The 13631-nt window shown below is 41.2% G+C and overlaps 1 protein-coding gene across 1 annotated transcript in view; it reads right to left on the reverse strand.

The window, feature by feature from the left end:
* Nucleotides 1-13631, reverse strand: part of adgra3 (adhesion G protein-coupled receptor A3) — a 50216-nt gene that overhangs the window by 29045 nt on the left and 7540 nt on the right. The window contains exon 2 of the mRNA XM_023982224.1: nt 2410-2481. Within this exon, the coding sequence (XP_023837992.1) occupies nt 2410-2481 (72 nt within the window). The remainder of the gene's footprint in view (nt 1-2409; nt 2482-13631) is intronic.

Raw genomic sequence — 13631 nt, forward strand, 5'->3', positions numbered from 1 at the left:
GTGGGGGATCAAAGGAGCTTACACTCACAGCCAGAAAGCACTTTCAGTTTATTTTACGGCAGGGCTGCCCAACCCTCTTCCTGGAGATCTACCGTCCTGTGGGTTTTCAGTCCAACCCTAATTTAACACCTGATTCTACTAGTTAGCTGCTCAACAAGACCTTAACTAGCTGAATCGGATATGCTAAATTAGGGTTGGACTGAAAACCTACAGGACAGTAGATCTCCAGGAAGAGGGTTGGGCAGCCCTGTCTTACGGCCTTCCACTCCGAAATTCTAAAATCTGACCCACTTATAAAAACCAGGAAGGAAGCTCGCCCCAAATAATCTGGGAGCGGATGTCTTATTAATACGGCAAGGTAGTCGGGGTGAGGTCAGGCATGTGGCTGGTCCAAACAGAACTCAAAACAACTACAGTGTACGACACGCATCCGTTTCAGTGCAGTGATATTCTAAAGCAAATCACTGCCTAGGTACATCCCTGGCCGTGACCCCACTCTCCAAGGGCGTCTTAGGGGGAGTTGGGACATTTACATTTCACACTCGTACAGGTTACCCACTTGTACATGCAGTGAAACAAAGACAAATATAAGCACCCCCAATTTGACCTTTGATGTCATTCTGGTCTTCTCATTGGTTCAAGATGCATTAGCATGGATCCACTAGTCAATAGCATCATAACATATTCAGATGAGGGATAGGTATGGTGGGGGTGAAAGACAAACGGAGGGTAAACATGTTAACAGACTGGAGCTAAACATGTAGCCTCACACACTGAGAGGAACCTCAACAGGTGGGAATGTTACTAGGTAGAACTCAAACTTCCACTGAGCACGGTTACATGCACACAATAATGTGATTATTGTGGACAGACAGGTTAATATAATAGTTTGTTTAAATGTTTACATGCTTTGCAAGAAGAACGATTTCCCGAATAATCCTGTTTACATGGACACAACTGAAAGCAGGCTACTAATGGGACTTTTAATAAATGCAGAAAATCACCAATCAGAATAAAACAGTCTACCACAGTGACCATGTTATTCTTGCGAATACTTTTTGTTAAAGTTAAAACTATAAAGTTTGTATGTGAAAACTATTTATAAGGATGCATACTCAATTCACTCGTACATAAGAGGGAGGCTTGCGCTACCCGGTGCTGGCACATGTGCAGATCAAATACACTGCTGGAACTTCTGATTAAGCGGTTTACATGTCCTAATCATTTGAAAGATTGCTCAGAAATCCAGGTGTTTTAATCGGCGTATGCTTAATTCGATTATGACCGTACGCCGATTAAGATAAGCAGAGTAAGGTGTTTTACGTGACTAATGCCATACTCGACCATCTGCCATAATTAGTTTAATATCGAATTATTAGTGTGCATGTAAACGTACTGTGACCCAACATTAGGGGATACGTTTGTTCTACTCAACCTCCAACCGCCTGGCTATGGTTTCTAGACCAATACCAGATAGCTAACTGCGGMCAAAAAATGCTTCACATACCTCCCACAGAGACTCCTGTACCTTTTAACAAGACCTTGGAAAATATTCCCTTAAAATTCCCCATTGATGCGGTCATCGGTTATTGTAGYCTTGGGTAACAACGTGGCTATTAATGGTCTGGTTATTTTATCTGCATGAAGCCATTGCTAAGCAATAAATCATCAGAGGTCCATAACACGTGGGCCGAGGGCATTTCCTCTGTGTCTCGGGGGAAACCGCGGCCGATAGGATTCCAAAACAAGACTCTTTGCGTTGTGGCAGGAACGAGGAATTTCCGCGTGCTCACTCAATCGTTCCGACGCATATTCAATATTGACAGAGCAGAGTAGACCTCAATAAATGTCTTCGCTGCCAATTGACACGGAGGCAGAGAAAGTACAATAGGCCTAATCCTCTCTGTATTGCTCGCCTCTAGCTTTCGCTCTTACTCTCTGCCTCATTTATCTTTAAAAAAAATGTTTTATCTTGTTCTCTGGTTCTCTTTCTAACACTAATAGTTTATTGCATAATGTATACTTCCCTTACAAACACTAGATATTGTTCTGAAATGACACACTAAGAAATATCTGGTGTGTGAAACAAGCTCGGATTGGATTCTGTCATAACTGCCCCTAGAAAAGCTTTGCAAGCCTGTAATAAATAMAAGCACATTTCTGTCTAACATAGCACTTCCCCAAGCTTTACTATGGTATATATAGTAAGAGCAATGGGTTTGGTTTAGGACTCATCTCACACATTATACTGAAAGGTAGCTGTCTTGTCAAAAAGTATGTGTAAAGTGAAACGTGATTCTAGATATTGATTGACACAAGATGAAAGGCATAAATTACACTTAGTATTCATTCTCCCATGGTCAGAGCTTTTAGGAAATATCAGAATATTATGAAAATGTTAAGACTCACAATCTTTCCAAAGTAGACAGCCCGATGAAGGATCCATTCTTCAGTTCCTGAATTTTGTTGTTGCTTAAAATCCTGAAGGAAAAAAAGATATGTCAACTTAATTTAAAGAATTCCTACAAATGTACAGCAGCTTCCAGCAGTAATTAGTATTAGCAGAATTTTAACTCAACGAAACTACATTTCACATACTAAAACGTGCTCATCACCTAACAAGAATGAGTCTACTTTGGACATTTGAAATTCCTTCAACACTGAAGAAAAGCCCAGCTCTAGTAATCCCATCCTATTGTCCCTCAACCCTCCATTCATGGAATGTTCTCTAGTGCCAGAAAGAGGCCAGGGGAAAAACAACTTTATCTTCTGCCCACCATGGTTTTCATGATGCTAAACTGGTAGCATGTGTCTCTACAGGGTACAATTCACCCAGGTTGGTGAGATGTGAGAAAGTCGGTGGTTGCATACTTTCCGTCAACCCTCTTCCGCTTTGATGGTTAAAGGTATGATCCTTTGATCCAAAGCGGCGGTGACTCACTTTGAGATTGTTTCCAGAGTGCCACAAGAAGTCATTTGATGTAATGCTATACGCTTGATCGTAGACACCGGCAGTTCAGGTGTCTTGTCTTGACCTTCGAATAATGATAGACGCGTTGGCAACCAGGCATTATCTTTTTATTAGGGGCTAGATCCACATGTCACTGGTATTGCTAAATCTAGGTTAAGACTAGTCCTGGTCGGGGCAACAATGACTCAACGAAAGTATGCAGAACTTGTCTGAGAGAAATCTGATCTCTACATATGGTAAGATGCATCACCTCTATACACTATCAATCAGATAACAGAGAAAGCATTGTACAAAGTGCTTAAGTATTGTACTTATTTACCCCTTATGAATTTGAGAGAAGATGCTATCAGGTAATCAACTTTGTGAGGGCCAAATACATCACCAGGAGCACACTGCCTGCCCTCTCGGACATTTACAGCACCCGGTGTCACAGGAAGGCCAAGAAGATCATCAAGGACCTCAGCCACGACCTGTTCACCCAGCTATAAGGCGGAGACTGTACAGGTGCATCAAATCTGACACCGAGAGACTGAATCACAGCGTCTATCTCCAGGCCATCAGACTGTTAAATAGTCACCACTAGCCTGGCCTCCGCCCAGTACCCTGCCTTGAACCTTAGTCACTGTTACTAGCCAGTTACCACCCAGTACTCTACTCTGCACCTTAGACTGTTGCCCTATGTATATATTCATCGAACAATGGTCACTTTAATAATGTTTGGATACAGCTTTACACATTTCATACACTACCGTTCAAAAGTTTGGGGTCACTTAGAAATGTCCTTGTTTTTCAATAAAAAGCCCCAAAAAATTGTCCATTAAAATAACATCAAATTGACCAGAAATACAGTGTAGACACTGTTAATGTTGTAAATTACTATTGTAGCTGGAAATGGCTGATTTTTAATGGTATATAGGCGTACAGAGGCTCATTAACAGCAACCATCACTCCTGTGTTCCAATAGCACGTTGTGTTAGCTAATCCAAGTTTATCATTTTAAAAAGGCTAATTGATCATTAGAAAACCCTTTTGCAATTATGTTAGCACAGCTGAAAACTGTTGTGCTGAGTAAAGAAGCAATACAACTGGCCTTCTTTAGACTAGTTGAGCATCTGGAGCATCATCATTTGTGGGTTCGATTACAGGCTCAAAATGACCAGAAACAAAGCACTTTCTGCTGAAACTCGTCAGTCTATTCTTGTTCTGAGAAATGAAGGCTATTCCATACGAGAAATTGTCAAGAAACTGAAGATCTCATATGCTGTGTACTACTCCCTTCATAGAACAGCGCAAACTGGCTCTAACCAGACTAGAAAGAGGAGTGGGAGGCCCCAGGGCACAACTGAGCAAGAGGACAAGTACATTAGAGTGTCTAGTTTGAGAAACAGACCCCTCAAGTCCTCAACTGGCAGCTTCGTTCAATAGTACCCGCAAAACACCAGTCTCAACATCAACAGTGAAGAGGCGACTCCGGGATGCTGGCCTGGATGTCCTTTGGGTGGTGGACCCTTTTTGATACACACAGGAAACTGTTGAGCGTGAAAAACCCAGCAGCGTTGTAGTTCTTGAACACACTCAAACCGGTGCACCTGGCACCTACTACCATACCCCATTAAAAGGCATATTTTGTCTTGTCCATTCACCCTCTGAATGGCACACACACACACAATCCATGTCTCAATTGTCTCAAGCCTTTAAAAAAATGTAAGCCGTCTCCTCCCCTTCATCTATAGTGATTGAAGTGGATTCAACAAGTGACATCAATAACAGATCATAGCCTTCACCTGGTCAGTCTTTGTCATAGAAAGAGCAGGTGTTCCTAATGTTTTGCATACTCAGTGTACATAGACTAATTCAACATCTTTCATTGAATCAGATGGTTAATTTATCACAAAACCCTTTGGTATTGACAATCACAAAGTAGGCAAACTTAGGAATGAAATGCCAACAACAAACTGTGAACCTTTTTTKGGGGGCGGCAGGTAGCCTAGTGGTTAGCGTGTTGGGCCAGTAACCGAAAGGTTGCTAGGTCAAATCCCTGAGCTGACAAGGTAAAAATCTGTCGTTCTGCCCCTGAACAAGGCAGTTAACCCACTCTTCCTAGGCCTTCATTCATTTAAATAAAATACCTAATAAATGAATGAAAATAATTGTAATTTTGAATTCTGTAAAGTTAGTGTGGGTGAGGTAGAAAATTGTTGTCCATCAATAATGAGAAACCACCTGGTATTGACAACTTAGATGGAAAGCTACTGAAGATGGTAGCACACTATATTGGCACTCCTATAGGTCTTTTTTTCCCCTCAGACCTGGAGGGAAGTCAAAGTCATTCCAATACCCAACAATGGTAAAGCACCCCTTACTTGTTCTAAACAGCCGACCAATCAGTTTGCTGCCGACTTTTAGCAACATTTTGCAGAAATGTTATTTGACCGGATACTATTTATCTGGAAACAAATTAAAAGACTTTCAGCATGATTATAGAGAAGGGCACACAGCATGCAATGTACTGACACAAATGACTGATGAATGGTTGAAAGAAATGTATAAGAAGAAGATTGTGGAAGCTGTACTGTCATTATTGACCTTAACCTGTTGCTGAAAAAATGTGTGTTATGGCTTTTCAACCTCAGATTGCCATATTGTGGATTCAGAGCTATATAATAGAACAGAGGGTTTTCTTTAATGGAAGCTTCTCTAATGTTAAACATGTAAAGTGTGGTTCTCTTGGCCCTCTACTCTTTTCTATTTTTACTAATAACCTGCCGCTGGCATTAAACAAAGACTGGATCTATGTATGCTGATGATTCAACCCTATGCGCATCAGCAATCACAGCTAGTGAAACTGCAAACAAGGAGTTGCAGTCAGTTTTAGAATGGGTGGCATGTTATAAACTACTCCTGAACATCTCTAAAACTAAAAGCCTTGTATTTGGTACAAATTATTCCCTAAGTTCTAGACCTCAGATGAAAAATATAATGTAGCTGTTGAGCAAGTTGAGGAGACTAAATTACTTGGTGTTGCCTTGGACTGTAAACATTCATGGTCAAAACATATTGATTCAATGGTTGTAAAGATGGGGAGAGGTATGTCCGTGAGGAAGAGATTCGACACCACAATCCACAGAGCAAGTCCTCCAGGCTTTAGATTAATCTTATCTTGATTGCCTAGTCTTATGGTCAGGTGCTGCGAAGGAGGACCTAGTTAAGCTGCAGCTGGCTGAGAACAGAGCGGTAGGTGTTGCTCTTCACTGTAATCAGAGGGCTAATACTATGCATGCCAGTCTCTCCTGGCTAAAAGTAGAGGAGAGACTGACTGCATCACTTCTTTTTATAAGAAACAATGTTTTGAAAATTCCAAATTGTTTGCATAGTCAATTTACACACAGACTTACTCCACCAGACATCCAGCCTTCTGTCTTTTCAGTCCCSAAATCCAGAACAAATTCAAGAAAACGTACAGTATTATATAGAGCCATGATTGCACAGAACTCCCTTCCATTTCATATTGCTCAAGTGAACAGCTAATWAACAGATAAAGCAACACCTCACGGCACAATGCCACTCCCCTATTTGACCTAGATATTTTGTGTGTTTATGTACTGATATGTGCAGGTGTGAAAGTAGAATTAATTTCTTCCTGGAACAGGACCCACTAAAAATTGTATGGGCCTAATCATAGAATTGCTATTAATTCAATAGGATCTCTGTGGGCCTAGTCGTAAAATATGTGTCATTTAACTTTAAAAACCTATTACCTTTTTTTGTGGCATAAACACAACCAGTCATGATGTTCTCATCTGATTGTCAAACAATCACTTCAAAACGGGCTCCTTTACTATGCTACCCCCGCACGTTCATCCACTTGAAATATATTTCCAGCCTCAAAACAGTTGTGAAAGGACTAGTCTAGGATACCAGTCTAGTTACACAAAACACCAAAAAGTGTAATGACATTTGGAGATTGTTATTAAGCCAGAATTAATGCATCCACTGCTGTCCACACGTGTCTTTGTGTCGGCCACTCATCTCTGCCTTGGCAAAATGTCTGTGTTCTCATCGAACCACATCGCATTTTGGAGCGTAGGCTATACCACCCGTTTTCAAGTCCATTCGCTTTTCCATTCCTCTGACATGCGGTAATGATCAAAAGTGGTGTAATGATCAAAAGTGGTGTAATGATCAAAAGTGGTGTAATGATCAAAAGTGGTGTAATAGYCTACAGTTTTTGACATTTTGTTTTTATTATTGTGATTGACTCATGTACCGGACCGCCTTTACCCCTGGCTATGTGTGACGTTTTCATTTTAAGTAGTTCTTCCATTGAGCTGCTCTTGTCTATTAATGTTCTGCATTATGTCACGTTTCATGTTTGTGTGGACCCCGGGAAGAATAGCTGCTAATGGGGATCCTAATAAAATACAATACAAAAAAAAAAGAAAAGAAAAGTGATACATTTAATGAAAGTCTCATATTTAAGGGCGAAAAACCCTTGAATGCTAAAACGGGAGAAGCATCGCAGAAACCATACAATAGGGGAATTTAGGGTTTCAAATACCAAAGTTTTTTAAATGGTGGCTTCAGCCAAAAGCATCAATTAATAGGGTGTCCAATTAACAACAAAAACWGTTTTGACCAATGGGTAAAATAATGGTGTAGATAATCCTCTAAGAAAACCAATGGTCCAAACCGCTTGTCTCTATCACAATCCGTTCAAAAGTTGAGTTTTTACCCTTGCAGGATGGCCGGAATTAGGGTGACTAAATCAGAGGCCAGAGGGAAAAAAAGAGTGGTCAAAAATCCAACCTGGTCTCAGAACATTTCGTATTATTCCATTTAGTATGATATGTTACGTTTGCTATGGTTACATAAAACAGATGGTTACATAAGGCAAAAACAAAAAGGTGGTGGTTGGTCGGGGTGGATGGGTGGGCGTATAACATCGAGTTCGAATCTCATCACGGACAACTTTAGCAACTTTTCCAACTACTTACTTCTACTTAGCATGTAAGCRAACCCYTCCCCTAACCTTAACCCCTAACCTAGACACCTAGCTAGAATTTGTAACATACGTTTAGCAAACTCATAACATAATTCRAATTGTAATTCTTAACATATCACACCAAATGAGTGATGGACATCCACAAATTAATAGATACCATATGAAACGTAACATACTGTATCATACTAAAATGGAGTGTTTCACATTTACGTACAGAATAGTAAAAAAAGCTCTGAGACCAGGTAAAAATTTTTAAAGGAAAATTGCAGTGTCAGCTAGGCTGGATTCTGTGCAAGAATTAAGGCTACTGGCTACCTGACAGGCTCACTTTCCCGTTAAACTCCAATCCGCAGGAAATATAACGATAGAGGTAAGACAGATATCAATTGAGACATGACATGTAGTATTTTCATACTTTATTATACGCTTCTCATATCAATTACAAATTCCTGTTCTTTAGAAGAAGATTTCTCACAAAATCAAGCGTCTCTCTGGAATGTCAACGGAGCACTGAGCGTAATTTCAAATTTTTTCAAAGCCTTTCAAATTTAATTCAGCTCATGTCACGCAAATTTTGCAACCCGCTGAAACAACTTTGAAGACAAACACAAAATGTAAAATCCTCAAAACAAAACGGGACCGCTATGTCAACAGAACTTGGTGCTTATTATCGGATGTATTAGGTTAAGATTTCCAACTTTTTTGAAAATATGTTTATATTGTTAGAGAATGACCCCACTGAATGATTCAGAACATTAATAATTATATTTGTCTTGGTAAAAATGTATTTTATAGCGTAAGGAAGTGAATTTATATCACCAAAGTGCTTTTTCACCCAAACTGGGTAAACTGGACACCCTACAATTAACAGTCATTGGTTTACTCTGAAAAACATTGGTCAGGGAAAATGTCCTGTGACAGAAGCAGTGTCATACATGTCAGAAGAAAAGCAAAGAGCAGGAAAAATGTTGGCCCCAAAATACACTTTCTTCCCCTTTCTTCAGATTTKTAATCATGCTAGTCACCTTTCACATTATAGTATGTTATTCAATAGTATGTTAACATCACTATTCAATTACTATGCCTTTGGAGGAAGAGGGTGTGAGAAGAGGGGGGAGGGGGGACAACTGGCTTGTGGTCGCCCTATTTTTTGGCCTTCTGGAGGGGATGTGGTGGGTCACACACACACACACAACCAGTACCCACAACCCCCGGCCAGATTGGAGTCATTAAAGGGTGTTGAGGGCTAGCTTTATTACAGGGCTGGCCGGTGGAGACTCATTCGATATTTTCTCTTCCCTGCTAAAAACCCCTCAGAGAGGGAACACAAACAGTTCCTGTGTTTCATGGCTGGCCCGTGCAGACTTTCCTCTGTGCTGTAACTCCAGATGTCGGGGCTTGCTGAGGAACGAGACTGCAAAGTCTATCACAGCTCTCGACACGTACTGATGATACAGGCAGAGCCACAGGGGCCTCGCATAAAGTGCTCGGGTCGAGAAAATCTCATTTGCATTGAGGAATAACTGGTTTGACTGATTTATACAGCCTATTTGATTGCTATATTATATGGTTTAGGGAGGGATGGTCTAAAAATGTAATTCCATTGTGAATAAATAATAAGTAAAGTACATTAATGGTTTTGCACTGATGATAATGAGCACAAAGATGAAAGCAAGCAATGCTCCAAATTAATTACGTTTGTATATTTGTGTGGGGGGGGGAAAACTGTGCATACATTTATAACTTTCGGATACACAAGTTCAATATATTCTCTCTCACAGGACCTGAGTGACATGTAGGCACATCCAAATCCAATTACAGCTTTGTTTATCCACAAATATCCCTGCTAGTTTCTTAGAAAACTGCATAAATTAGGTATACACTGGATTCAGAATTAAAAATCGGCACAGCTATATTACAAATACACACACACTGTTCGGAATTCTTCAAGTCCGTCTAGATAAATATGCACTGCTAACCTTGTGACTCTCTGACTGTCAAAATAAATCTGTGTAAGAGAATTCTCCTGAGTCATGAGCTCTGTTCTCGCTCTTTTCCTTCGTCTCTCCCATGACTGGTGTGTGACCTCCGTGAAGGGAGCTGCTAAGTTCCCAGGACTGCAGAATAACTTGCATATAGTTTACCATAAACAACTTCCTCTAAACAGCGGGTGTTTATAGTTCTGTTGACCACTCATAATATTCACATCTTAATTGGGACAAGGGTTCTGCATTGTAGATGAATAGAGAAGCCTACGATGAAGAACAGATAGTCAACCTGTGCTGTAGAATCGATTTTGAAAAGTACGTCAAAGTAGGTCTATAGACTGTGCTGTTTCATACGTGAAAGCACAGTTGAAGTCGAAAGTTTACATACACCTTAGACAAGTCCAGGCTCTCTTTTTCACAATTCCTGACATTTAATCCTTATAAAAATTCCCTGTCTTATGTCAGTTAGGATCACCACTTTATTTTAAGAATGTGAAATGTCAGAATAATAGTAGAGAGAATGATTTATTTCATCTTTTATTTCTTTCATCACATTCCCAGTGGGTCAGAAGTTTACATMCACTCAATTAGTATTTGGTAGCATTGCCTTTAAATTGTTTAACTTGGGTCAAACGTTTTGGGTAGCCTTCCACAAGCTTCCCACAATAAGTTAGGTGAATTTTGGCCCGTTCCTCCTGACAGAGCTGGTTTAACTGAGTCAGATTTGTAGGCCTCCTTGCTCGCACACGCTTTTGCAGTTCTGCCCACACATTTTCAATAGGATTGAGGTCAGGGCTTTGTGATGCTTTGCCACTCCAATACCTTGACTTTGTTGTCCTTAACTTAAGCCATTTTGCCACAACTTTGGAAGTATGCTTGGGGTCATTGTCCATTTGGAAGACCCATTTGCGACCAAGCTTTACCTTCCTGACTGATGTCTTGAGATGTTGCTTCAATATATCCATATAATTTTCCCTCCTCATGATGCCATCTATGTTGGGAAGTGCACCAGTCCCTCCTGCAGCAAAGTACCCCCATGTTTGATACTGCCACCCCATAATTCACAGTTGGGATGGTGTTCTTCGGCTTGAAAGCMTACCCCTTTTCCTCCAAACATAACGATGGCCATTATGGCCAAACAGTTCTATGTTTGTTTCATCAGACCAGAGGACACTTCTCCAAAAAGTACGATCTTTGTCCCCATGTGCAGTTGCAAACCATAATCTGGCTTTTTTAATGGCGGTTTTGGAGCCGTGGCTTCTTCCTTGCTGAGCGGCCTTTCAGGTTATGTCGATATAGAACTCGTTTTACTGTGGATATAGATACATTTGTACATGTTTCCTCCAGCATCTTCACAAGGTCCTTTGCTGCTGTTCTGGGATTGATTTGCACTTTTCGCACCAAAGTAAGTTCATCTCTAGGAGACAGAACGCATCTCCTTCCTGAGCGGTATGATGGCTGCATGGTCCCATGGTGTTTACACTTGCGTACTATTGTTTGTACAAATGAACGTGGTACCTGCAGGCGTTTGGAAATTGCTCCCAAGGATGAACCAGACTTGTGGAGGTCTACAAGTTTTTCAGTCTCTCGGTCCCAGCTTTGATGCACCTGTACTGACCTCGCCGTCTGGATGATAGCGGGGTGAACAGGCAGTGGCTCGGGTGGATGTTGTCCTTGATGATCTTTTTGGCCTTCCTGTGACATTGGGTGCTGTAGGTGTCCTGAAGGGCAGGTAGTTTGCCCCCGGTGATGCGTTGTGCAGACCTCACTACCCTTTGGAGAGCCTTATGGTTGTGGGCAGAGCAGTTGCCGTACCAGGCGGTGATACAGCCCGACAGGATGCTCTCGATTGTGCATCTGTAAAAGTTTGTGAGTGTTTTTGRTGACGGCCTAGGAACGGTGGGTTAACTGCCTTGTTCAGGAGCAGAATGACAGATTTTTACCTTGTCAGCTCGGGGATTCGTCCCCAAATGGGCAAATTTATAGGCCTTCATTTGCGCACAGCCCGGGTAGCCCAGGCGTGCATTTATATGCGCAATCAGGTGTGCGTCTTCATTCAACATTGACAGGAGTGCTCCAAAAAAAGACAATGAATAAATTGACAAAACTCGCAAATGGAATGAAATAAACCAAAAATGTTGTTCCTCACAAGTGTTGCATAGGTTGTGAGCTCTGCAAACAAYGTGTCCACTCCAACAATGAGAATGGTAACCGACTGTAATAATTATAATAATAAATAGAATACATTAACAGAAATTACCGTAACCAAACAAGCATTGTAGAGCCTACATTATGGGAATTAACGGTAAATGAACTACTGGTGACCTACAGAATGTAATGGGGAATTGAGAGACACTAACAATCAAAGGGCAAACAGTTCACACAATGAAGTTACGAAACAATGAATGTGCACTGGCGGGAGGAAGCACATTCTGGAGAGAAGTGCCTTGTGCATCTTAGCTAAACTCCCYTTCTGCTTGGACCGTTCCATCCCTGCGCCTCCGCAATTGATTATTCCACTGACACGAATCAGACAGCCGTCTTGTGTGCCATGAAAAATATATATATATATATATTTGCGACTGCTCAACTAAAAAAAAGAATCTCAGTCGACCAACAGCCTATCGACCAAACAATCAACTAAATGGGGTCAGCCCTAATAGAGAGATCCACACAAATCTCTCGTAATATGCTCTAATGTAATAGGGACTGTAAATCACAAGAAATGTAGCCTCTATCATACAAACCGTGCATGTCGTCAAGCCTAACTGACTGAACTCTCTCTCTGTGGTTTCACCACCATTCCACCAAATCCATTGCGATAATTCCTCAGCAATAAATGTAAAAMACTCATAACATAACAAAACAGGCAAACTAATGTTCTGTTCTCCCTGTGCTCTTCAAGTGAAGCAAAGATCTCAAATGATAAAACACACCACCTACAATACGGCTATTCTTTCCCAGAATGGGCCTATCAGTCTCGAAGGTAAGGTTGGACTCTTTTCACAACAGAACATCCAGCCATTTGAAGTACATCGGCCCCAGGTTATTAGCACTAAAGTTAACCAGGGATTGAGTAAAAAAGGTCAGCCACTATACAACCCCCCCCAAAGGCAGTAGGCAACAAAAAAAAAAGCCTCGCAACACTTTCTTTATGCTWAGAAGGCTTAACAAAGGACGGCCTGAAGGAGAGCTGGAGCCCTTTAGAAACACAGGGGTAACAATGTTTCTGACGGCAATTGAGCTCATAAAAAAAGAAAAACCCTGCTAAAGAGACTCCACCATTCACTAAGCTCACACAGAGCGAGGGGATGGGTTGTGGTGGTGAAAGAAAAGGCGGGCTCAATAGCTGTGGTGCTGCTGAGCTTCAGGAGGAGCCTTACTTTAAGCCCTTTACCTCTTGCCAGTCCATATTAAAAGGGGAAACTATGAACATTCATCAAAAGTATCTGATTGAGATAGGAGGGTAGGCATCATATTACTTAATTACATCTGATGAAATGGCGGTTAAAGGTGACCCTGGCACTTTCTCTCCTCTCCCTGAAACTGTGGTAACAACCAGAACGCTTGGGAGACCATAAGGAAACTCCTCAGAAATTCCCATAGATTATTCTTTAACTAAGTTATGAATTGGCAGCATGCGTATTACGCAAAATGAAGGCCTGAATAC

The sequence above is a fragment of the Salvelinus sp. IW2-2015 genome, linkage group LG37 (assembly GCF_002910315.2).
Source record: "Salvelinus sp. IW2-2015 linkage group LG37, ASM291031v2, whole genome shotgun sequence".
Lineage (NCBI taxonomy): Eukaryota > Metazoa > Chordata > Actinopteri > Salmoniformes > Salmonidae > Salvelinus > Salvelinus sp. IW2-2015.